This window comes from Mchenga conophoros, linkage group LG11 (assembly GCF_057382185.1).
Source record: "Mchenga conophoros isolate Kocher_MC1m ecotype Shallow Benthic linkage group LG11, M_conophoros_male_GT1.1, whole genome shotgun sequence".
In the NCBI taxonomy this organism is placed as follows: Eukaryota; Metazoa; Chordata; class Actinopteri; order Cichliformes; family Cichlidae; genus Mchenga; species Mchenga conophoros.
Genome location: NC_140536.1, coordinates 29,923,940 through 29,947,566, shown reverse-complemented (window position 1 = coordinate 29,947,566; position 23,627 = coordinate 29,923,940). Strand labels below are relative to the sequence as shown.

The 23,627-nt window shown below is 38.4% G+C and overlaps 3 protein-coding genes across 9 annotated transcripts in view; 1 reads left to right on the top strand and 2 right to left on the bottom strand.

Moving 5' to 3' along the window:
* Positions 1 to 1,658: 1,658 nt before the first annotated feature.
* Positions 1,659 to 9,792, bottom strand: LOC146564520 (uncharacterized). The gene is made up of 8 exons (XM_085290211.1): positions 9,681 to 9,792; positions 6,745 to 6,820; positions 6,280 to 6,639; positions 5,864 to 6,199; positions 5,247 to 5,647; positions 3,548 to 4,158; positions 3,157 to 3,262; positions 1,659 to 1,748 (listed from the first exon to the last, which is right to left on the bottom strand). Exons 1-8 carry the CDS (start codon positions 9,690 to 9,692, stop codon positions 1,659 to 1,661), a joined length of 1,992 nt encoding a protein of 663 aa, XP_085146337.1. The 5' UTR covers positions 9,693 to 9,792.
* LOC146564519 (retinoic acid receptor RXR-beta-A-like) lies at positions 7,687 to 18,065 on the top strand. Of its 3 annotated transcripts, none has more exons than XM_085292387.1 (12): positions 7,687 to 7,994; positions 10,520 to 10,713; positions 11,640 to 11,793; positions 12,020 to 12,199; positions 12,515 to 12,568; positions 14,602 to 14,762; positions 14,890 to 15,019; positions 15,738 to 15,864; positions 15,979 to 16,020; positions 16,110 to 16,201; positions 16,290 to 16,395; positions 16,490 to 18,065. In XM_085292387.1, the coding sequence occupies exons 2-12, from the start codon at positions 10,573 to 10,575 to the stop codon at positions 16,635 to 16,637; spliced, it is 1,335 nt and encodes a 444-aa protein (XP_085148513.1). In that variant the 5' UTR covers positions 7,687 to 7,994; positions 10,520 to 10,572; the 3' UTR covers positions 16,638 to 18,065. The 3 variants fall into 3 exon arrangements, with proteins under 3 accessions (XP_085148513.1, XP_085148512.1, XP_085148514.1); XM_085292386.1 differs by having other exon boundaries at positions 7,689 to 8,003; XM_085292388.1 differs by lacking the exon at positions 12,515 to 12,568 and having other exon boundaries at positions 7,696 to 8,003.
* The window catches only part of fhod3b (formin homology 2 domain containing 3b), a 90,913-nt gene continuing 85,065 nt past the window's right edge, over positions 17,780 to 23,627 (bottom strand). For 3 of the 5 annotated variants that reach the window (XM_085292380.1, XM_085292382.1, XM_085292383.1), the window contains 4 exons: positions 22,649 to 22,672; positions 21,958 to 22,144; positions 20,769 to 20,930; positions 17,780 to 20,603 (listed from right to left, as the gene is read on the bottom strand). In XM_085292380.1, coding sequence (XP_085148506.1) covers positions 20,521 to 20,603; positions 20,769 to 20,930; positions 21,958 to 22,144; positions 22,649 to 22,672 — 456 coding nt within the window. In that variant the 3' untranslated portion in view covers positions 17,780 to 20,520. The remainder of the gene's footprint in view (positions 20,604 to 20,768; positions 20,931 to 21,957; positions 22,145 to 22,648; positions 22,673 to 23,627) is intronic. The other 2 variants (XM_085292381.1, XM_085292384.1) reach the window with 1 other exon arrangement.

Below are 23,627 nucleotides of genomic sequence, written 5' to 3'. Positions count from 1 at the left end.
CCTTAATTCCGATTAAATTTGTCAGGTTAGTATAATGTTCTCCTAAAAACAAATTATTAACACAGACTTCTATACAGATTTGTAAAAGAAAAGAAAAAGTAAACCCCACAATAATTACATGATATGCCACAGTCCTGCCTCTGAAGACTTAACTGAAATTACCAAAAGTGACTTTAATTTGAGAACCAAGTTCTTGTGGTTGTTATAACTCTAAATAAAAATGCCAATAAAGTTCAAATATAACATGACTATCACTTGAACCATTATAGCAAATGCCTTAATGGTCCACTTGAAAAAGTAAATCTTTTGGGCATTTTTTGGCCTTTAGAGTTCATTATTTGTTTTCACTTGCTCTAACTATACATGCCATGACTGGTTAACTTCGTGAGATGGAGAGTCATCCAGAACAGAGCAGGAGAACAGTTACCATGAAGTCAAGTCTTTGGACAGTCAGTTAATTCCTCTGTTGACTTCTGCGCTATTGCAGGAGGTAGAGAATGAGAGTTGGGAGCATGATGTCCAGCCACAACTCCTGGATATGGATATTAAATACAAGAATTGCGTTTGGACAATCAACACCAGACTCCCTGTCAAGTTTTGGTTGAACAGTCACAGCAACCTTTAGGCTTGGGATTCAGTCCTGCAGTGGATGGTTTGATAAAATACCCTGGAAGATTAATTGAAACACATAGAAAAATAGCTATGATAAAATGTGCAGAGTTCTTTCAAAAATTTGTAGCCTGTCAGCAGACTGATAATTAAAATATAAGCCATGGGTAGAAATGTGGTATTGAACTCTCAAATACTTAAAAAATGTTTAAATATTCATTTTTTTAAAAATCTGTGAACCAGCTTATTAATGAGTTAAAGTGAAAAAATTAATTATTCCAATACTTACATAATGCACCATCAACAATATAGTAATTATAGTCCCAGCGAAGTTGTTATTAATCATGTATCCATATGCACATGGAACATTAAGCTATTTTTTCTTACTTTTTGAGGGTGTTTTTAATAAATATTTCTAAGTCCGCTTTCCTCTGCATCCATCTTCCACTACTTCTCGTTCATTTTGCCTGTCCCTTGTCCCCCTCTCTGTCTCTTCACCGATGTCCATCTCATTTCATGCAGGAGTGAGGTTACCTAAGAGACTGGGCTTCAATGAAGAAAATCTCCTTTTCTACAATTAACTGTGAAAGTGACAGAAGGGTGGGATCTGCATAGGGCTCCACACTAACATAAGGTATGGAGAGAGAGGAAAGATAGGGCAGTCAAAGGCAGGTAGTAAGACATGAAGACGTGAAATTTTCTTAAATTTGAATATCAAAAATATTGCCCAAATTGAAGTGTGTTTGCTGACCACATCTATGGATGAATTTTGGATAAACCTTGCACTACTTTGCAGAGATTGCATTGACTAATTGCAATGTTTAGTTGCTATTTTAGATTTATTGAACATTATATGTATAGTTTTTAGACTAAATCACTAGATATATTTTTTGTTGTGTTACTTTCCACACACTCAGATTGCTTTGTAAGTTTCACATCTCACACTTGAATTGGGATTAGGCCAAATTAGGTTGCATTGCACTGATCGCAGTGGAAATGCATCATGTTTCACCATAATCTCTTAAAATTCAGAGGGAGTGACCAGTGGTTTAGGATGGAGAGATTTGCACAAAAGGGTGTGGCGTGGGAATGTTGCCAAAGGTCAGGAGTGAGGGTGAAAGGTCAGGGGTCAGAGCCAGCTGGACAGCACACAAGAGGAGATGAGGGTGAGAAAAGGAGGGGAGGGAGTAGTCCACAGACTGATTGACTGACTGCGCCCTATTGGAACATTAACATTGAACTGATGGGAGACTCACTGACCAATGGCTGATCAGGGAAAACCTGTGACACACTTGTGTAATGATCCGTAGAATTGAGAAGTGACATGATTTTCATCTTGGATGCAAAAGCAGTTAAAAAAGATATAGCAGTGAATTTCAAGCTGCTATTTACTGACTTTATGGAGTTATTGAAATCCACACTGCAAATGTTCTTAGATACTAATAAAACATAAACCAGTGCTAACATTCTAGAAAGGTATTAGAAAATGTAATATTTGCAAATGAATGCATGTTTTCTATAATTTAGTAGTTTAGCTGCTCATCGTGGTGCATGCCTAATATCACTATTTGATTTTTAATGTTTTTTAATTGACAGTAGATATAATAAATTATAGTATCAAGCACATGATATTTCCTGTGTTGTATGGTTTCATTTGTGATATCAAGGAGCTATATAAGGAGATATAATCATTTATAAATTGATAAAGAATAACACAGGTATTTGGAGGGATTATTTATTTACTTAAAAAAATAAGACATTTTGTTATGTATATAAAAACAGATAAACATACAAAACATACTATTTTGTATCAACTTCTTTGACATATGCAATTCTGCTATAGATAAAATTTATATACAGTTTATCATATTGAATAAGGCTTCATCATGTCCTGCTTCCATGGTTTATCAATTCTCTGTGTACCTCAAGGGTAAAGGAAGGAGGGTGAACGTCTGTATTGTCCGGCAGCCTCGCCTCTGTCAGTGCGCCCCAGGGTGGCTGTGGCTACATTGTAGCTTGCCATCACGAGTGTGTGAATGGGTGGATGACTAGATGTGTAAAGCGCTTTGAGGTCCTTAGGGACTAGTAAAGCGCTATACAAATACAGGCCATTTACCATTTACTTTCTTTTCCTCTTGTTCGGCCGGCTGGGTGAGGGATTAAACGATGCCTGCTCTTGTAAATGACACATGTAGAAAATGTCATATTCATTAAATGCAAAGATTAAAAAACATTTTCATATCTATTTAAATTCAATATTAACAACAGAGGAGGCAGCTGTATTTCAACAGAGATATGATGTCATAACTTAGCATTGAAACAATCAGGATCACGGCCCCCAAGGTTCACTGGATTGATGGTGTAACTGAACACAGCATGAATTTTAAACCAAGGGGTGCACATGTCAGTATAGGAAAATGTGTTAATTTTTTCATACAGCACAATGAAAATGTTAACATTTGCATTACATTAAGAGGCACTGGCCCTCATTCATCCAGCACATGTGTTGCAGATAAAATTCAGTTTTTCTGTCTCGGGCAAACCTACCCACTGCTGCCCCCCAGTGGCCTCCATGGCACCACTAACAGCACTGCCATAATCCCTTTGAGGTCCTTCTCCTGGTAACCAGTTCTGGTAACAGCTAGACGTTGACCTAATCCAGAACCAAAAATTAAATTGAACAGTGTAGCGTAGACCCAGCCACACATAGGATGATGTAGCATTCTTTGCCTTTTGAGCAACCTGGTCCTGTATGTTTTTGGTCTTAATGTCAACAAGATCAAAATAATGTTTCCTGCAGTAACTCAGAGCTTCAATCCATGTCATGTTTTCTTGAATTAATATCATGTTTCCTTCTGGAAGAAAACGTGAAGAGAATTACTTAATTGCATAATATGTAATGCAAAACAAAATCAAAGATGTGAAATTTTAAACATACCTGGGTGCAAATTTTGACTGATTACACTGGCCGTTACGATTGAGGAATGTGTGGTGTTCTGGGCTAAAGTCCCTATGTATGCTGTAGTGTTTGGGGTTGAAGTCTCTATGTATGCTGTAGTGTTTGGGGTTGAAGTCCCTATGTATGCTGTAGTGTTTGGGGTTGAAGTCTCTATGTATGCTGTAGTGTTTGGGGTTGAAGTCTCTATGTATGCTGTAGTGTTTGGGGTTGAAGTCCCTATGTATGCTGTAGTGTTTGGGGTTGAAGTCTCTATGTATGCTGTAGTGTTTGGGGTTGAAGTCTCTATGTATGCTGTAGTGTTTGGGGTTGAAGTCCCTATGTATGCTGTAGTGTTTGGGGTTGAAGTCTCTATGTATGCTGTAGTGATTGGGGTTGAAATCCCTATGTATGCTGTAGTGTTTGGGGTTGAAGTCCCTATGTATGCTGTAGTGTTTGGGGTTGAAGTCTCTATGTATGCTGTAGTGTTTGGGGTTGAAGTCTCTATGTATGCTGTAGTGTTTGGGGTTGAAATCCCTATGTATGCTGTAGTGTTTGGGGTTGAAATCCCTATGTATGCTGTAGTGTTCTGGGCTGAAGTCTCTATGTATGCTCTAGTGTTCTGGAGTGAAGTCCCTATGTGTGCAGTAGTGTTTGGGGTTGAAGTCTCTATGTATGCTGTAGTGTTCTGGGCTGAAGTCTCTATGTATGCTCTAGTGTTCTGGAGTGAAGTCCCTATGTGTGCAGTAGTGTTTGGAGTTGAAGTCTCTATGTATGCTGTAGTGTTTGGGGTTGAAGTCTCTATGTATGCTGTAGTGTTCTGGGCTGAAGTCCCTATGTATGCTGTAGTGTTTGGGGTTGAAGTCCCTATGTATGCTGTAGTGTTTGGGGTTGAAGTCTCTATGTATGCTGTAGTGTTTGGGGTTGAAGTCTCTATGTATGCTGTAGTGTTCTGGGCTGAAGTCCCTATGTATGCTGTAGTGTTTGGGGTTGAAGTCCCTATGTATGCTGTAGTGTTTGGGGTTGAAGTCTCTATGTATGCTGTAGTGTTTGGGGCTGAAGTCCCTATGTATGCTGTAGTGTTTGGGGTTGAAGTCTCTATGTATGCTGTAGTGTTTGGGGTTGAAGTCTCTATGTATGCTGTAGTGTTTGGGGTTGAAGTCCCTATGTATGCTGTAGTGTTTGGGGTTGAAGTCTCTATGTATGCTGTAGTGTTCTGGGCTGAAGTCCCTATGTATGCTGTAGTGTTTGGGGTTGAAGTCCTGATGTATGCTGTAGTGTTTGGGGTTGAAGTCTCTATGTATGCTGTAGTGTTTGGGGTTGAAGTCCCTATGTATGCTGTAGTGTTCTGGGCTGAAGTCCCTATGTATGCTGTAGTGTTTGGGGTTGAAGTCTCTATGTATGTTGTAGTGTTTGGGGTTGAAGTCTCTATGTATGCTGTAGTGTTCTGGAGTGAAGTCCCTATGTATGCTGTAGTGTTTGGGGTTGAAGTCTCTATGTATGTTGTAGTGTTCTGGAGTGAAGTCCCTATGTATGCTGTAGTGTTCTGGAGTGAAGTCCCTATGTATGCTGTAGTGTTCTGGAGTGAAGTCCCTATGTATGCTGTAGTGTTTGGGGTTGAAGTCTCTATGTATGTTGTAGTGTTCTGGAGTGAAGTCTCTATGTATGCTGTAGTGTTTGGGGTTGAAGTCTCTATGTATGCTGTAGTGTTTGGGGTTGAAGTCTCTATGTATGCTGTAGTGTTTGGGGTTGAAGTCTCTATGTATGCTGTAGTGTTCTGGGCTGAAGTCTCTTTCTGTATTGTAGTGTTCTGGGATGAAATCTCTATATGTTCTGTAGTGTTTGGGACTGAAATCCCTGTCTGTGTTGTTGAGATCTGGGCTGAAATTCCTCCCGGGGTTTTTAATATAGAGTCACCACCTGTAGTTAAATTCACAGTAGTTGCAGGAAGTGGCTGTGTCAAAGATGACATTTCTGTAGTTGTACTTTGGAGATGAGTACTTGATGTAGGTGACATAAACTCTGTGGTATTTGGTGTTCTCACTCCACCTGCAGCTGTTCCTTCTGTTGTGGTAATGGTGCTTGACTGTTTGGTAGCAGCAGCTGCAATCAAATTAATTTGAAGTACATTTGTCTCAATTACAGGTCACTGTCTATTGTGAATGGCAGTGTTGAAAATTATTTCCCTGATGTAAAAGTGAGTAATGAGTGGACAGATATAGATTGTTGTGTCTTGTGTAATAGAAAACAAAAAGTTATAATATAATTTTGCTGACATAGTAAATACATACAATTTATAAATAAATAACACAAACTTACCCCCATGGCAAACAAAATTGAGTTGGTTACTGCAGCTTTGCTTATTCCACTTCCCATTATCTTGAAATACTGCAGCAACACAATCCTGATTTGGAAGATAGCTGGGCTGAGAAGCTCTCCAGAAACGAAAAGATGAGTTACTTCCATCCGACCATTTCCAGGGATCTTTGAACAGCCCAATCCAGACAGTTTGTGATGCAGACACGTTGAGCACTGCCATATTCTCTGCTTCAGAGTGTATGCTAACTAGATCAGATGGCAAGCCCCTGCAATGACTCTGAGCATCCCACCACGATTTGGACTCATTAACAAAAATGAAATCACCAGTATGTGTCCCTGTAATGTAATTAAATGTATTATTATTAGTATTATTGTTATTATTGATCTCTGAAATAAATTATTGTAATTTTACTTACCTTGACAAACAAACTTTCTTAGAACTCCACAGGCACTGACAAACCACCCACCAAATTGATCCAATGCTGCACATTCTTCTTGATTATTCGTTATTACTTCTCCTGATTTCCACTTAAAATAATCTGTTAATTGACCAGGCAAAGACCAATGCCACATCCACACAGCTCCGATCTCCAGTCCTATCCAAGTGTTTTCAGTTATATTTGAAGCTAAAGAAACCAGATTATTCATATCTTCTAAGTTGTAAATTGTTGCTAAATCAGTGTACATATCTCTGCAATAACTCTTGGCTTGTGTGTAGTTCTCAGTGAGAGTAATATGGTGAAAGTCTGAAGATCCCAGTGTGAAAAAGCAAAAAACTGTGGAAGTACAGAAAAAATATTTCTTTTTCATCATGTTATGTTTAATCAAACGTTATATAGCTAAATTTATATAAATTGTAAATACAAATGTATCATACTAACCTGACAAAAAAGTCAAATAAGCAGCAGAGGTCCTTTTCATCGTGGTTAGTCTATTGTTTTCAGTCATGATGACAAACTGCAAAGCAACAAGCCAAAAGATGTTACACATATAATACTGCTCACCATATTGCTCTGTTCTGATCAGCTGCTGCTCCTATAAGGTGCAAGCAGTTTCAGGCAGCACAGTGTTTGCAGGAGGAATGCCACCTGGCTTGTTAACAGCCACCTTCTCACCAACTACGGTAACAAAAAGCAAAGCAGTTTTTCAAGTTTATTTTGATTGCCTGCATACAGTAGGCCATATGAGTTTTCTTGTTTGTTGAGATGAATTTATATGAGAATATTCACCAGGTAGGTCTAGAATGCAGGTGTCAATGTCTAGTTGTTCTAACTGAAATAAAACAAATTTGTTTTGCTTGTAAAATGTCCTGCAAATGGTACAAAATAAACTGAACCTCAGCTTTTGAGGTTTTAGGAGGCAGTGCAACTAATTCATGAGAACAAAAGTGCAAGTCATTCTCCAGCCCAGGAGAAAAAACGTTGGACAAAAATGGTCTTTAGAAGAACAGAACACTGTGTTCAATATTTTGAATAGTGGAAAATATTACTGCACAAATAAATCACTGGTGCAAGAACAAGTTGTGCAATACTGTATATACCCCTTCCTTCTGTCAAAGGGAAAACATTCCAACTCTTTTTGTAGGTGTGGCTGTTTAAAACAGCTTGCTCAGATTCTTAAATAATAGCATGCCATAATTGGGCTACGCGAAAACACACACAGTTTCTGGCTGAATTTACTACTGTTTACTTACATTTTTGTTTACCACTCCCCCTATCATACCCAAAACAATCACTCGCTTGTATTTGTGCAGGTATGAAATGTTCAGTGTTTCTTGAACGCATCACGGATGGCCTTTTGATGTCGTGTATTTTTGGAGCGTAGTGTGCTGAATTTGATAACAGTATATATTGAGAAGATAGATATTATTTAAACTCAAATACTGCATACAATTGTGACGCGATAATCGCCAACCAAATTAGCTGTGATTAAATACTAAATCAAGCTGAACCTCTGCAGCGGGGGTGTCATATGACGGTGCTGTTATGGGTGGTCCCGTGGGACATTTTGGCTCAAGTCGATTGTGGCACTGAGCCATCATGGCCTGTAAACAACAACAGCTTCTGACCGAAGCAAACTGTGTCTGAGACTCGGCCTTTATCTAGAAGTGATTCTCAACAATGCTTCGAAGGTGTGTCTGGTATGTAATTCCAATCTTCCAACAACCATGAGGTAGTTGTGAACAGTCGCTTCCTTGGGGTATTACCCCTGAATCTAGCATCGAGCTAATGTTGGCTATATTAGCCGTAAATTAAGCTAACAAGCTAATCTTAGCAAATGCAGGTCGAGCGGATTCATTTGCGGACTGTCGATTATTATGCAACATTTTTAGATGCGAAACAAGGTCTGTTTGCTATATCCCAGTTTTACAAAAAACTACAGAAGGTAGTATCACTTAGACGTGTGAAAACCAAAGCTAATGTTTGCTAATGTTGTTGTATAGCATGGATCTTTGAAGCCGAAGATTTGCAGCTAACGAGCTATCGATAAAGGCAAACTCCGACATTGTGTATTTGTCGTAATTAGTTAGGCGTTGTAGTTTTTACAGAATACGGACAATGTATTTGCTTTTTGTTCTAGTAAGGTCTGGTATGTACTTAATAGTGACTCGGCGGTAGCGCTGCTGCGTACCTTTAGCAACATTTTGGCAAACATGAAACGCTAACGCACACTGATTAATGTAAGCAAATATTTGTACGTACAAACATTACCTGCCACGAGAATTATTTCCCTTTTATTTGTCCAGTTTTTTGAGGAGGGGTGATTTGCTTGTTTGTTTGTTTTTTTTGGGGGGAAGATTTTTGAGTTCAACTTAGCTAAATAAACGGACCTTTTTATGTTCAGTGATTTATGGTTATAAGATTTGTACGTGGCCAGCTAACTCTATGGGCAGAAATCTGTGCCATCAGAAACTAAATTTGAATAAGTTAAATTTGAATTTGAATTGCTCAGATTGAATCTGAATTGTAACTTGAATAAATGCTTTTGAAAACTGAATTTGAATTAGTCTAATTTGAAATTGAATTTATAGTTTGAAAATGATCATCACTAAATTGAAATTGCATTTTATATTTTGAAAATTAATTGATTTGCTTTGAAACGGCATTTTATCCTTTAAAAATTCAGCTCTCGAATAATTTCAGATTCACTTTTCACCATTCAGTTTTCAGGTCTACAATTCAATTTCAGTTCCAAAATTCAGTTTTTTGAAACTTACATCCGGTTCCGGTTCAAGAGCAGATTAATAGAACTACGTTTTACTAGCGGACCCAAAGTGTTACTGACGGGAATCTACAGCGTCTTGAGCTTGTCAAACATAGTAATGGAGCAGTATGTTTAAAAAAAAAAAAAAAAAAAAAAAATCTAATTAAGCATGCACTCAGTACCCTAAGAATTATTATGGTAGTTAAACACAGTGATAGTTTTATATCATATTATATCACTTCAAATAGAGGTGATCCAGTAATGCTGCACTAATGAATTAGACTAACTATTCACTTTAGCTAAAGAGTTGGGATGCTGTGTAAGACATAAATAAAGCTAAAATACAAAGGTTTGGACACCGTTTTGCATGTTTCCCTACTGTAGGGGTCTCTGCAAGCATACAGAGGGGGTACTCTGAGAGGGTACAAGATGACAACTTTGGAATTCTACTAGAAACAGTCGATCATATTTGTTTGTCAAAGCTGAATCCAGGGCAAACTACGCTAAATTAGCGTTTTTAGCTAGCAGCTACAATAAGCATAAAAGTTACCTTACGGCAATCATTTGTTAACATGAAGCTTGTTCTTATACATGTAATACATTTATTACCAACCTGAGAGTTCATCCGCTGGTCATTCGATATGACGAATGACTTCTGAAGTCTTAATCCAGCTCAAGACGCTGTAGATTCCCGTCAGTAACACTTTCGGTCCGCTAGTAAAACGTAGTTCTATTAATCTGCTCTTTAACCGGAACCGGATGTAAGTTCCAAAAAACTGAATTTTGGAACTGAAATTGAATTGTAGACCTGAAACTGAATGGTGAGAAGTGAATCTGAAATTATTCGAGAGCTGAATTTTTAAAGGATAAAATGCAGTTTCAAAGCAAATCAATTAATTTTCAAAATATAAAATTAAATTTCAATTTAGTGATGATCATTTTCAAACCATAAATTCAATTTCAAATTAGACTAATTCAAATTCAGTTTTCAAAAGCATTTATTCAAGTTACAATTCAGATTCAATCTGAGCAATTCAAATTTAATTTATTCAAATTTAGTTTCTGATGGCACAGATTTCTGCCCATATAACTCACTTATGGAAAATTGGTTTCTCTGCCACTTAATGCAATCGCAGCTATAAGACTTCCACTACTTTATTTCTGAAATGGGAGAAATAATGATGTAATCTTGGCAAACTCTCAACATTTGAGAACTGAAAGACACCAAATGTGTAATGATTAACAAAATACACCCCCCCCCCCCCCCCCTCGTTTTTTCCTTTTTTTTTTTTTTTTGAGAAGTTGCAACCAAATCATGTTTGGCAACTTTAGCTCAAAATAATAATTGTCAAAGTCAGTCTCTGTTATCTTTTAATCAAGATCGATCAGAAAGGTTTCCATAGCTTATTATATTCCTTTTTTTATTTTTTTTTATTTTTTTATCACTTTCAGATTGATATCCTTCGAACGGGACGTTTTTCTTTTCAGCGGGCAGCTTACAAGCCATGTCCTCACAGCAACCTAACAGCTCAGCCTCCAACAGCCCCACCAGCATCTTAGGATCTCCGTTTTCAGTCATCAGTCCCTCACTTAACTCCCCAGTGGTGCCACACTCTCTGGGATTTGGACCCATCAGCAACAGTCAGGTAATTCATATGCATGAGGGTGTATGTATTGTACTGATGTCACAGTGCACTTAACTCTTATTTTTAATTTTGTAGCCTGAGAGCCATGATGCTTGTTTAAACTGGGCCGAATATACACAGCCACTTAAGGTACACTGTAGTGGGGAAAAAACAAACACTTTACTGACTATTTACATTACTCCACTTATAGAGGCAGGCATTTTTGAATAATGGCTCCTAACAGAAGGCGTTGTAAGCAAAAATTGTCACAGTTAGTGCTAATAACAAAAGGGCATTTGATTATGAAAATATTTCTGTATTTATGTGAAAAAATGAAAATAACTAAGAAATAGTGTCTGTCATAAGCTGTGTAGGATGCACCGCTGGATATTGCAGAGTAAAAGTTGTTAAATCAGTAGCTGTGACTCTTAGTATTTCGCTGTTCACATGACTTATGCCATATTATGTGGAAAAATCAGAACAACATAAGATACCTTAATTAGTAGATATACATGAATAGGTGATGGTGAGAAACTCAAAGTTATAGTGTGAACTCAAAATTTGGAGGTTTTTAGTGTAGCACATGATCAATTTCATCTAGAAACAGCCATCAGGTTTTTGTCATCCATTTGGGGTATACGTGTTTTTTTCCCAGTGACCAGAGCTAAATATCCACACTAATTATCCCAGTTTAAATGCACTCACAAAAGTAAGAATGAGTCTCGTATCAATTTGCCTTCTTGTGGATATAATTTAGATATTTGAAGATATTTTTGAAGGAATAAACAGTGTTTTTTGTTTTGTTTTTGGGTTTTTTCTTTGCCTAATTTTGACAGCCCTAGCCTCCGGTTATTCAAATTGGTGGAAAATACTGTCTGGCCATTACATACAAATAATGACATTGTTACATTGTTTCCCTTGTTTTATTTGGTTGCAATCGTACCCAGATTTCATCGTCAGCGCCTATATCAGGGATGCACTCTGTCAGCAGCTCAGAAGACATCAAGCCTCCGTTTGGCCTGAGGCCCATGCAGGCTCACAGCCCGGGAATAATGTTGTCTCAGAAACGACTGTGTGTCATCTGTGGGGACCGCTCTTCTGGTGAGTGAACTTAATCAGCACAAGGTAAAGGACAGAAGTGAAACATCAGCCAACGAATATTTCAACCCATGATAACACTTTCATGTAGTGGATCTTACTTATTACGAATGATAGCAAAAAGTTTCCCCAACTCATACATGCAGGTTGATGTTGTCTTCCTTCCAGTCTTCTCATTGGGCCGTAACGTTCGTTCCCCCCCCCCCCCCCCCCTCCCCTTATGTTACAGGCAAGCACTATGGAGTGTACAGCTGTGAGGGTTGCAAAGGTTTCTTTAAACGAACTGTGCGAAAAGACCTGAGTTACACCTGCAGAGATAACAAAGAGTGCCTGGTTGACAAACGCCAGCGCAATCGCTGCCAGTACTGCCGCTACCAGAAGTGCCTGGCCATGGGAATGAAGAGGGAAGGTATGCAAAGTATTAGAATATTGCCGTAGAGAGCTTGTTTGGCAGTCAGACGGTTTAGCAACGCGTTTTGTTCTGACTTGTCTTACATGTAACTGTACCCACAGTGATAAGTCAAAATGTTGTATGTTAGTGGTAAAAAAAAAAACTAGCTGTGAATTAAAATTTCATGAAGTTATTAATTATACAGAGTTAAGCCTAAATAAAACAGTTTAAGTAAATGTGGACTATTGATAACATACATTAGGACAGACAGGTTTGTTGGGGCTGGTGCAACTAACCTGTCTCCAATTCAAATCTTTCTCCATCTTTCACTAGCAATCAAACTTGTAAAGGACATAACAGAAGATGGAAAAGTTGAAGGATGGATGAGTATGACATTGAATTCTTGAGGATACTGTATTTTAATGTCACATGGAGAATTAGAAATTGTTAGAAATGCAAAGTTCATGACATTTGTGTGTGAATTTGACCTGAGAATGATGGAATGATGGAGAGTGATGACTGCCAAATGTAGTATGTGGCACGTATGTGGTCTAATAAACAGTAATCCAAGGAGTTCTAATTTTGGTTGCTGTTAAGGGCACAGATCGGATTCGTATAGCTGCAGTTTTCAGTGTCTGATTGCCTAGTGATAATGGCAGATTATCCCTCAGTGTCAGCATTTTAAGAAGAGTCCTGGCTTGTGTTGCTTATACTGCTTCAAAATTACTTAAGTTTTAAGTAATATAATACCAATACAACAATTCATAGTCAGTTTTGAAAATTCTGGAAAAAATGGGGCGGGAGGAAGAGCATGTGTGAAAACCTTCAAATTAACTTGCACGGCTGCTTGACTGCTTTAAATAGAGAAAGATTATTTTGAGTTGGTCCAAAACATTTTTTTTGTTTTTGGGTTCAAAGGCTTGTATTTGTATGTTTATGCTTAGCTTCATTCTTGTGCTACATAAACCACTCTCTACTGAGTGAGCTTCCACTGGTGAACATCCACACAGATATTATATAGAGTCGAGTTCTGATTTGACCCTAAGGTTCTGAGCAGAAAACCCTAATTTATTTATAGTTTGAACTTGATTGAACATCTGGTTGTACACATTAATACACAACAGTAGATAATTGTGTTTCATTTCCACTGTAAATTAGATCCAGTGAACTTGTCTTCATCTTTAAAACATGATGTCTAACCAGATTCTTTACTTTAGCTTTGAACACTGTGAGTCATATTCTTCAGCATGCACTAAAAACAAATATGTAGCACCGCGTTGTTTAATTTTTTGCAATGTGACTAAAAGAAAATTAAGCATGTCTCAGACTGATGCTGAAAATCTAGTTCATGCATTTATTATATGTAGGCTGGGCTATTGTTATTCATTATCCTCATCTCACACTAAATACTCCCAGAAAGGCCTCAAGTAATTCCAAAACACAGCAGTGTGAGTGCTAACTGGGACTAAAAATATTTCTCTCATATTAGATTTTCTTCATTGCCTTCTTGTCGAATCCAGAATTGAATTTAAAATCCTTCTCATATACAAAGTTTTGAATGATCATTTCCCATCATATACTGCCCCACCCTGGGGTTTCTGAAAGTAAAATGGGAGACAGAGCTTCAGCTATCAGGCCCCTCTACTGTAAAACCAGCTCCCAGTTTGTACTGGGGAGACAAATGCCTATTCTTTTAAGATTAGATTTAAAACTTTGCTTTTTGATCAAGTTTATAGCTGGGGCTAGAACCCTCTCTTAGTTATGCTGCAGTAGGCTTAGGCTGCTGGGGAATTTGGGCCCTGAACCTTTCTTCTTTTCACTTTGTGTGTTTATACATCACTGTTGCATTTAGAGGTTTCAACCAGCAGCAGTAATTATTAAACTGTGGCTCCCTCCCACGGTGTGGCTTCTTTGCTTTCTCCCTCTGCTCCCTTTTCTTTGTCCTCAACCCGCACTTTGGTGCCTCCGCTCACCCCCAACCAGTCGCAGCAGGTGGCTGCCCCTCCATGAAGCTGGTTGTGCCAAAGGATTACTTCCTTTTAAAAAGGAGTTTTTCCTTCCCAGTGTCACCAAGGGCTTGCTCATAGGGGGTCGACTGATTCTTTGGGTTTCCTTTGTAATACTGTAGGGTCTTTACCCTACAGTATAAAGAGCCTTGATGCGACTGTTGTTTTGATTTAGTACTATATAAATAAGATAAAGTAAAATTCAATTGAATTTTGGGTCCCACCACTCAGTTAAAATTGATAACAATTCACTACATTAAAAGTCATATACATCTATATTGCTCTTACTAAGTTTTGTCTGTATAGCAGACTTTCTCAGTGCATCAGAAAATGATTGCACATAGTCAGAACACTTTGCATTTTAACTCTTACAAGCATCATTGATGGTCTGTTTGTGTGTTTTGTGTGATGCAGCGGTACAAGAGGAACGACAGAGGAACCGAGAGCGGGAAGGCGAGCTGGAATTCAGTGTTGGAGTGAATGACGAGATGCCTGTGGAGAAGATCTTGGAGGCAGAGACGGCTGTGGAGCAAAAGACTGAGCTTCACTCAGACGGAGGCTCTGCAGGAAACTCGGTGAGTGGTTGGAACGTAAATGCATTTACATGGCAGCACTATAAACAGAGTGATAGCTATGTTTATTAAGATGAAAGCTTACTAAAATTACTGGAAGCATTGATTGTCTTTTTTTGTTTTGTTTCAGCCACATGATGCTGTTAGCAACATCTGTCAGACTGCAGACAAACAGCTGTTTGCCCTGGTGGAGTGGGCAAAGAGAATCCCTCATTTCTCTGAACTGCCCCTTGATGATCAGGTCATCCTTCTGCGTGCAGGTATGAACAAGCACACACAAGTGATCTGATCAGCTTTGATGTTATAAGTTTATCAAAGGCACCATACAGTATTCTTCTGAAGTGGCCAAATATGTCCTTTTATGCTGGTTATTGTAATTCTTAACATACAGTTACATTGCTATCTAAGTTATTGTTGTTTGGAGCCGTTTAATTATATTTGTGTACTTGAATACTCTATAAATTGCATACCTTGCAAAAAATTGCAAAATCGCAATAAATTGCATACCCTATAAAACTAAGCAGTGCTAAGAATTAGTGTACGAGAATGTCTAGTAAAAACAAAGTGTAGAGGAAACTTAAAAGGCTGTGAGTGAATGACCACATTTCTGCCCAATTTTGCTGAAATGTTTTAGAAAATATTTTTGAAGTAGTGACTGTTCCTAACTCCAGTTGTTATGTGTCTGGTGATTCCCCAGAAGGGTTTTTTGCCCAGAAAGGAAAGTGGCAATAACAACTTTTTTTTTTTTTTTTTTTTTTTTCTTTCCCCCATACGGAAAGTGGTTCAGAACCCTGAGGACATAAATCTCACAGCAGCGGGGATGGTGTATACAGTTGCACTAAACTGTCTTTGTATTATTGCCTACAACTTAAGGGAGAAAGGACTCTGAGACACATGAGTCTTTGTTTTAAATGTCATGATGAATTAAAATCTTATTGCTTTTTACATATCTGTGTGTAAATGGACTTAATTTCTCAGGGTGGAATGAGCTTCTTATCGCCTCGTTCTCCCATCGTTCCATTCCGTTGAAGGATGGAGTTCTTCTTGCCTCTGAGCTACAGCGCGATAACGCACACAGTGCAGGAGTTGGAGCCATTTTTGACAGGTACATTGATGGAAGTAAAGAATTGCCAGGATACAAACATATAAGCTGCACTTGACTGCAATGATTTGTGTTATAAAAACGTATTGTCTAATTTGACTTTTGTTTTTGATACAGAGAAAGTGTGCAGAGCGCAGAGGTCGGCGCCATATTTGATAGGTACATTTCCTCTTGTTGTTCAGAGTGTCTTACACAGTGTAGGCTCAGTGTTTTTGTTTAATGCTTTGAAACCTTGCATTCTTTCTCAGAGTTCTCACTGAGCTGGTCAATAAGATGAGAGATATGCAAATGGATAAAATAGAGCTGGGCTGCCTTCGAGCCATTGTCCTGTTTAACCCAGGTACTTAACATGGAAGAAATTAGAAACATTTAACTATTTCTTCAAAAAATGTTTTGGGCTTTTTTAATTTTCTGCATTTTTCATGTAGATGCTAAAGGGCTCTCCAACACCGGTGAGGTGGAGCTCCTCAGAGAAAAGGTCTATGCATCATTGGAAGCTTACTGCAAACAGAAATATCCAGAGCAGCAAGGAAGGTAATGGTCCTCTGCTGTAACAGTCTTTGTTGTAGTCCTGTCTCGTACATTTTGATCTTGTTAAGTGAGATGATGTCCTCTCTGTTCCCTGCAGGTTTGCTAAGCTCCTCCTTCGACTGCCAGCACTGCGATCTATTGGCTTGAAGTGCTTGGAGCATCTTTTCTTCTTCAAGCTGATCGGTGACACACCTATTGACACTTTCCTAATGGAAATGCTTGAAGCTCCCCATCAGTTGTCTTAGATAAGAAGCGTGTACTGTGGTTAGATAGCTGAAGCCTGGGCAGCGGGCGTGGGACTGGAGTGGCACTTTAAGTTCTTTGAAGATTTGTCGATTTGTCTCACTGCTGTCTGCGTTACACTTCTTTTAGTGCGGCACAGATTTGCGCTTTAGACCAAACCCAAGGCTTGGCATGATCTACAAGCTGGTGCTATATGTTTAATTAACTTCATGTGTAACTATGGGTAAACACAAGTATCTTTTGAAAATATAAACATTTACATATTTCCCTCACAGGATAAACTATAATTTGGATATACATTTTTGTATAAACTTTTTAGACACCTCAGATTTTAAGATTGTTGTTTCTCCAAATGATGGGATACATGAGAGGACGGCAACCAGATTCTTTTCTTAACGCGTTAACGACGCACCCTTTTTATAAATTTACACTCAACTCAGATCTAAAAGTGCATTATTGTACCAAACGACAGCTTTGAGTTTACTTGTATCCATTGCACATGATAAAATCCAGCAGTGACCCTGAGACAGAAGACAAGTGAGCAGTTGAAACTGTCAGGCCAGACTCGTACTGCTCATCAGGGTCAGCTTTATGTGTCTCATATACATATATATGCAGAGTATTGTTTACTTTGCCATTTAAAAGAATAATTATGTTGGGGTTAATGATTAGGCTTTTCTGCACATTTGCAACGTGCTGTTTCTAAACCATACATTTAACAAATGCCTGACCTCTGAATGGTCAAGTGTTTGTCTTTTGGTGCTATTTCAGAGATGATTATTGGCGCAGATGCACACCAAACCACAAACCTATGAATATATGCAAAGCTAAAAATTCATTTGTCAATCTTTGTTTAAAATGTAGCAATACAAAATGTTAAACTAGGTAAGCCTGTCAGTTTTTCAGGGGTTTTACAAAGAAAATTATGTCCTGTGGAAAGGGAAGACTCCATTTTGTAATTTATCTTCACAAATCTAAGGTACTGTGCAAAAGTAATTGTTCAGGGACAGTGTATATTGATAAATTTGAACTATGATCAGGAAATACAAATTCTATAATTCTTATTTACCCTTTTTTCTGTTTTCAGCTAGTATAAAGCAGAACGTGTCTTGGGTTGCACTGGATTTGCTGAGACAGTTTCGGCTTCTTTTTTTTCTTCTTCTTCTTTTTTGAATGCTTGTTTTTCCTACCTATCCTCATCATCGTGATGTCTCTGCATTTTATTGCAAGCAAACAATAATCGCATTTAGCTCCATACCACCTGTGAACAGACATGAATTTTAAGTCCAGATGAGTGGGCCGTATGTAAACACCAGCTGTAATGGTAAACGTGTCACTGACATCTGTATGCTCTTGAACATAAAAGTGACTTGAAAAATGGGTTGTGTGGACTAAAAATAAACAGGCTTAAGTTTTTCTTTCACATGCTTTGTCTGGTCTAAACGTGACTTATTTCTGTATTCATAGAAGAAAAGGTGGCAGAAAGAAGTTGATGACAAAAAAAAAAATTGCATTTTGCCTTTTTATTGTAGTTGTTACATAGTTTTTGCTGTGGGTATAGATGCAATTGAAGCCTTGGTAGTAAAGCACTTTAGTCCAAGTTCCACAGTGATGTTATGGCACAGGCAGCAGTGTGTGATGGGCTAATGATAAAAATATAAGTGCAATTAAATCAAAGGCTTCCATCTGGATTTTACTGGAGTAACTGGTAAAGCCGATCGCTGGGTGTTCATGTTACAGTCTGAAGTGAAAATCCTACAGCTCTTAGAACCAAAGTGAAACCACCTCCTGGATTAAGCAGAAGTGTCACTTTCTTTTAAAACCATGCATGGCTTGGTTTTCTTAAATTATATTTTGAATAACACTGCTTTTAGTCTATAATACACTATTCTACACATGGAGCAAAAAAAAAAAAGACAGTTATGACATGTACATCTGTTTACAACATTCCCCTGTATTGCTTCAAACATGTTTTTGCTCTTGAAAAGTCAGTACAACCCGGGAAACGCACTGAGCTCCCAGCTCCTCCTGTAACTGCAGTTTTACTAAGTGGCATGCTACACATCGAGTCTAAGGTGCTGAAAAGGTTCCAGTCAATTCAAAACAAAATAAAAATGGAGTGCTCATTTGATTTCTTTTTTTATGCAGATTTATCACAATGCGCTAAATTATTTTCTCAATGGCTATGTTTCCATCACAGTGAAAATTAAAAGTGAATAGAGATCATTATGAATTCAGTCAAGGCCATTCCAAATTGATTAACAGCACGTGGACCTCTAAAATATTCAGTTCAGTACAGATTTTGATGTTTTAAAAAGTCTATAAATTAAAAAATTTTATGTGCTTCCTAACTAATAATTATAAATGTGCCCCCTGATGGTTTGCATTCATTGAGAATTAAAAAAATACACCCCACATACCCTGAAAATGGCAAAAATGGCCTGATCTCTCTCTCTATAATTTTACCTACACTATGAATGGAGTGAACCTAAATGAATCTTACAATAAGGCAACAGGATAACAGCTAATGTGCATAGCCAATCCTTAAGTTGTCATAAATATGTTAAAGCTATCTTCATAAACTACTTGATCCAAGACATAGCATGGAACCAAAAAAGTAATTCTGCCATGACAAGTTTAAAAACACTGGTTAAAAATAAATCACAGCTCAAGAATGATCTACACTGCAATATTAACCTCTGCTCCCTCCCTGCCCCACAGACCGCACATCTGTAGCAACATTTTCGTTATTATATGTCCCTGAAAACATCTTAATAAATAGCTGTCTCTGAAAGGCACTCTGAAATGTGCAGCTCATAGTCTCTACAAAATAAAACGAAATAAACTCTGTGAAGATTGCTCACTTGTACTTCACCTCACTCCAGCTGTTCATCGGTGAGAATAGATCACGACGGTGACGATGCGACTTCAGTTCAAACTATAAATGTTTGCATCGTTAGCATTAGTCTGAAACTAGTGGGATTGCCAGTCAAACCTGTAACGGAGCTGTTGGCAATCGCCTTTCTCTCTTCATATCAACTTTAAAAAATATCTGCGCCGTTTCTCTGATGAATTCCTTCTTATTTAGTAAACTAATGCACGCTTGCCTTGGATATGTTGACTTTGATTAAATATTTAAAAACTGTGCTACTGCTGAATTGCTGGTTAACTGCTGAGTATGTTCTCAGATTCAGATGTCTGAATGGTTAATCAGTGTCAAGGATCTCACTTTCCTTTGAGACCCAACTTTTACATCCAGTGCAATTGTTCCTTATTTGAGCACCTTCTTGAGCAAAACGAAACACAAAACTACCACAGTAGTATATAACAAAATAACCCTCTGCACAAGGCCATCTATTCAATAGATGAAATGTCTTTTTTGTCACGAAAGCTCCTGGGCTGAAACTAAACCCAAACACATTTATTTGAACTGATTTTCTAGCCCTCTCAATTCACTGAATTAAACTGCCAACTGTTTTGACTCCCTCGGCCTTAAAAAAACCAAACATTTCTGCAGGTGTTTGTATGCAATATCACATTGAAAGCATAACTGTGATGAAGCCTTATGAAAGCAAATCATGTGTAAACTGTGTTTAACCGGCAAGGGCAAAGCTTAGTGGTTTTAATGCAGCACGCCGTTTCTGCTCCCTCTGCCCATCAGTTCAGGAATAAAATCCTGTTCTCCCTTCTCTTTCGTTAGGAAGCACTTGGTCAAGTCCAGACATACAAAGATGAGATCAACTCATCAAAGCTGGGGTTGGGGAGGGGGATTTTAGTGCCAAACCGGAGCAGAGTAGGTTGACGGGTTGGGTCTTTATGTCCTTATGGGGGGTTTGGGGCAGTGAAAGGGCTTCCAGATAGCGTGGTGTCCCATGGGGGTCCAGCTCACACTTGCATCTCCGAACCATTAGACAAGCCAAGAGCGTTTGCCTCCTCTGTTGTCAAACCATTCCTCAGTGTCCTCCTCACTGTGCACACAAGAGGAAAATTCAGAGTGGAAACATAATCGCCTATCATGGAAAAATGTTTTGTTTTTTTGCATTATATGAGTTTACATATGGAGCTGATTGGAGCTTTCTGCTCTGTGTATGATAAGAAATGAGGCAGCTCGCCCAATATTTGACACCACTCACATGATTTTCGATTGGCTCGGGATCGTCTCCTATCCCGCGGCTGCGTCCGCTGGCTGGGCCCCTGAGTGGCTGACCTGACAATCCTCTCCATGATCTCGTCTGCTGTGTCATCTGTGCAGTTTACTGGGTCGTCGTTGGCAGAGCACCATGGGGCAACACGACCTAAAACAACACAGTTAAAATGGGTAAGCGAAACATCTGATGGTACCAAGGTAATAGCATCTCATAATATTCTTTAAAGGGCTAAGTCATTTAGTTAAACTACAAGCAGGCTTAACGACAGACTTGATAACCTGTAATTGTAGTTATTTCTGAATTCAATTAACTAAACTTGAGGCATCTGGCTCTGTAAATCTCAGAAATAGCATGTCTGAGCAGATCTTTGAACTCAGTAGCATTACCTTGGCCTGTAGTACTAATGCAAATCGTTTTTGATAGTACTTTTAGTTTGCATGCTTACTTTCAGCAAATGTTGCTACAACATTTAGCAACATCTTGTAAACAGGATGTCATAATAGGCCCTTGAAAAGCCTTCAGCTGGCATTTTGGATCAGCTGAAGTAAACGTAAAACAGGAAGATGTTCTGCTCCTCTTTTATGTCACACTCACACTCCTCCCACAACCCTCCCTCAGCCTGGTTTTACCAGTTTATTTGTGTTAAAAAAAAAGTCTTCGTCCTCCATATGCTTTGTCACTGAGGATCACCAAATAATTTTGTATTCCTCTCCTTAATTTTGTAGTCTGTGCCATGTAATATAAAGCCCCTTCACTATTGTGAATTGGTCTTATGTAAATAACATTTATTTGTAAAATCCAAAACTTAACTAAAGATTCATGGATGACCATTCCCTGCTATAATGTCTCCCCCCTATAACTGAATTGCTGCTTACTGCCTTGAAATGACTGATTAAAAATGAACTGAAAAATAATAATAAGCCATCTGCCTTAACTGGTTGGGGTGAGCAGAGGCACCAAAGTGGTGTATAAACATAGAGATTGAAGAGATTTGCTGCTACATTGCTAAAAAGTCCTAATTAAACTTAGGTTTTAGGTAGAATTCCTTCAATAAAGATGAAACAACTGTTACTGTGTTTGACTTGAATAATGCAAATCTAGTTTTCTGGATGGCAGTGGTAAAAATAAGGAAATATTTAAAAGTGTAAAAGCACAACACGTAAAGGAGAAGAACCTCTGGTGCTACTGGCTCTGGTGCGTGTTCGAAGGCCCGGCACTGTGGATGATCCACTCTCTCCACTCTGCAGGCTACTTTTTAGGACGGCCTTCATGTTCTCGTGTTCTGCTGCATCTTCGGCACTCTGGACACTCTGAGGCTGACTCTCCGGTTTGTCTGAAGGGGCTCCACCAAATTTACCACTCTACAGCAACAGACGGGCACATGAGATTGTGTTAGCAGTATAATGTGACTCAACTCCACGCTCTGAGACCTTTTACGTATGAAAGTCGTCACACAGGTAAACCTTTACAGGTGACAGTGCTTTCTAACCTAAAACAGGAGCAGTTAGGCATTTCAAACACTCCACCCACAACTCTGAGATACAATCTTTTTTCTCCCTCAAGACTGGTTCTTGAAACAATGCTGACATGCCGGGTTCAAGAATTTCATTATATTTCACCTGAGTATCTGTGAGTTGTTGAAGTTAGATTCAATCAACAGAACATATCATGCAGACACTTCTTTCTGTCCATCGAGTTTCCTCATCCACGCTCGGTCTCTCTTACACACACAGCCTGTCAGTGTCACAATCGACTCTGTTTTTCCTGATGTTACAACACTTGGTGTTTTCCAAAGTTACAACAGCGTGTCTAAAAAGACAGGGTTAAATGCAAACACCCATGCACTTGTCTGCAAACACAATTACCTCACTATCATTGTCATCTTCACTCTATGGAAAAAAAATAGTAAAAATTACATTTTTGCAGACTTTAAAATAATAGTATAAGTTTTTATATACGAGTTTTAAGATAAGACAGTGGTGCAGTCTTGTCACCTAATTTTTAGGAAGAAAGCAAATACCAGAAGTCCTTAAATATTTAAACACGTTCTTTTTAATACCTGCATTTTCGTGAGACTTTCATCTCCTAGAACAGGAATGCCAAACTCATTTTACATCTTGGGCCATAATTAAGCCCCCTTTTATCTTAAGTGAGCCAGACTGGTGGAAATACCCTTTCTGTCAGTGTAAAGTAGTTTAACTGTGCATTTAATTGCTGAGATATGTCAATACAAGAAAAAGAAATGCAGTGTTAATATCTTAGTTTTTCAACATGATGAAGAAATGCTGTTGTGGTTATTGAAAGAAATGAGTCAGGATGACTCTTTGGGCTTAAATTGTACAGAATAAATATATAAAATTACAGACAATTCTGGTAGCTCAGTATTAAGTGGAATGATTTGCTAATTCACAGAAAATGCCCTGTTTTACTTATTTATTCTACTGCTGACACATTGTGAAATAAAATAGAAATGTCTATAGTAGATAAAATTACTATAGACTTCCCTGTCATGGTTTCCTGTCAACTTTTTATCAATTACTTTCTTACTGCAGCATGAATGGCTTTGGTCTGAGGTGTTTATCAGTAGGAAAAGCTGTACAAGTCCTAAAAATACAGTTAAAAGTCTAAAAACTTATTCCATCCTTTACATTTGACAAATATGTCCAACGGGTCGGATTGGATTGTCTGCCAGGCTGATTCTGGGCCCCGGGCCTTATGTTTCACACCCCTGTCGTACACCATAAAATCATCACTGCAGATTCAAGCTGTGCAGCCCAGAGGAGCATATTTGACTGAATTTCTTTGTAGGAGTGTGAGCTGAGGAGTGGGCCATCCAGAAATCCA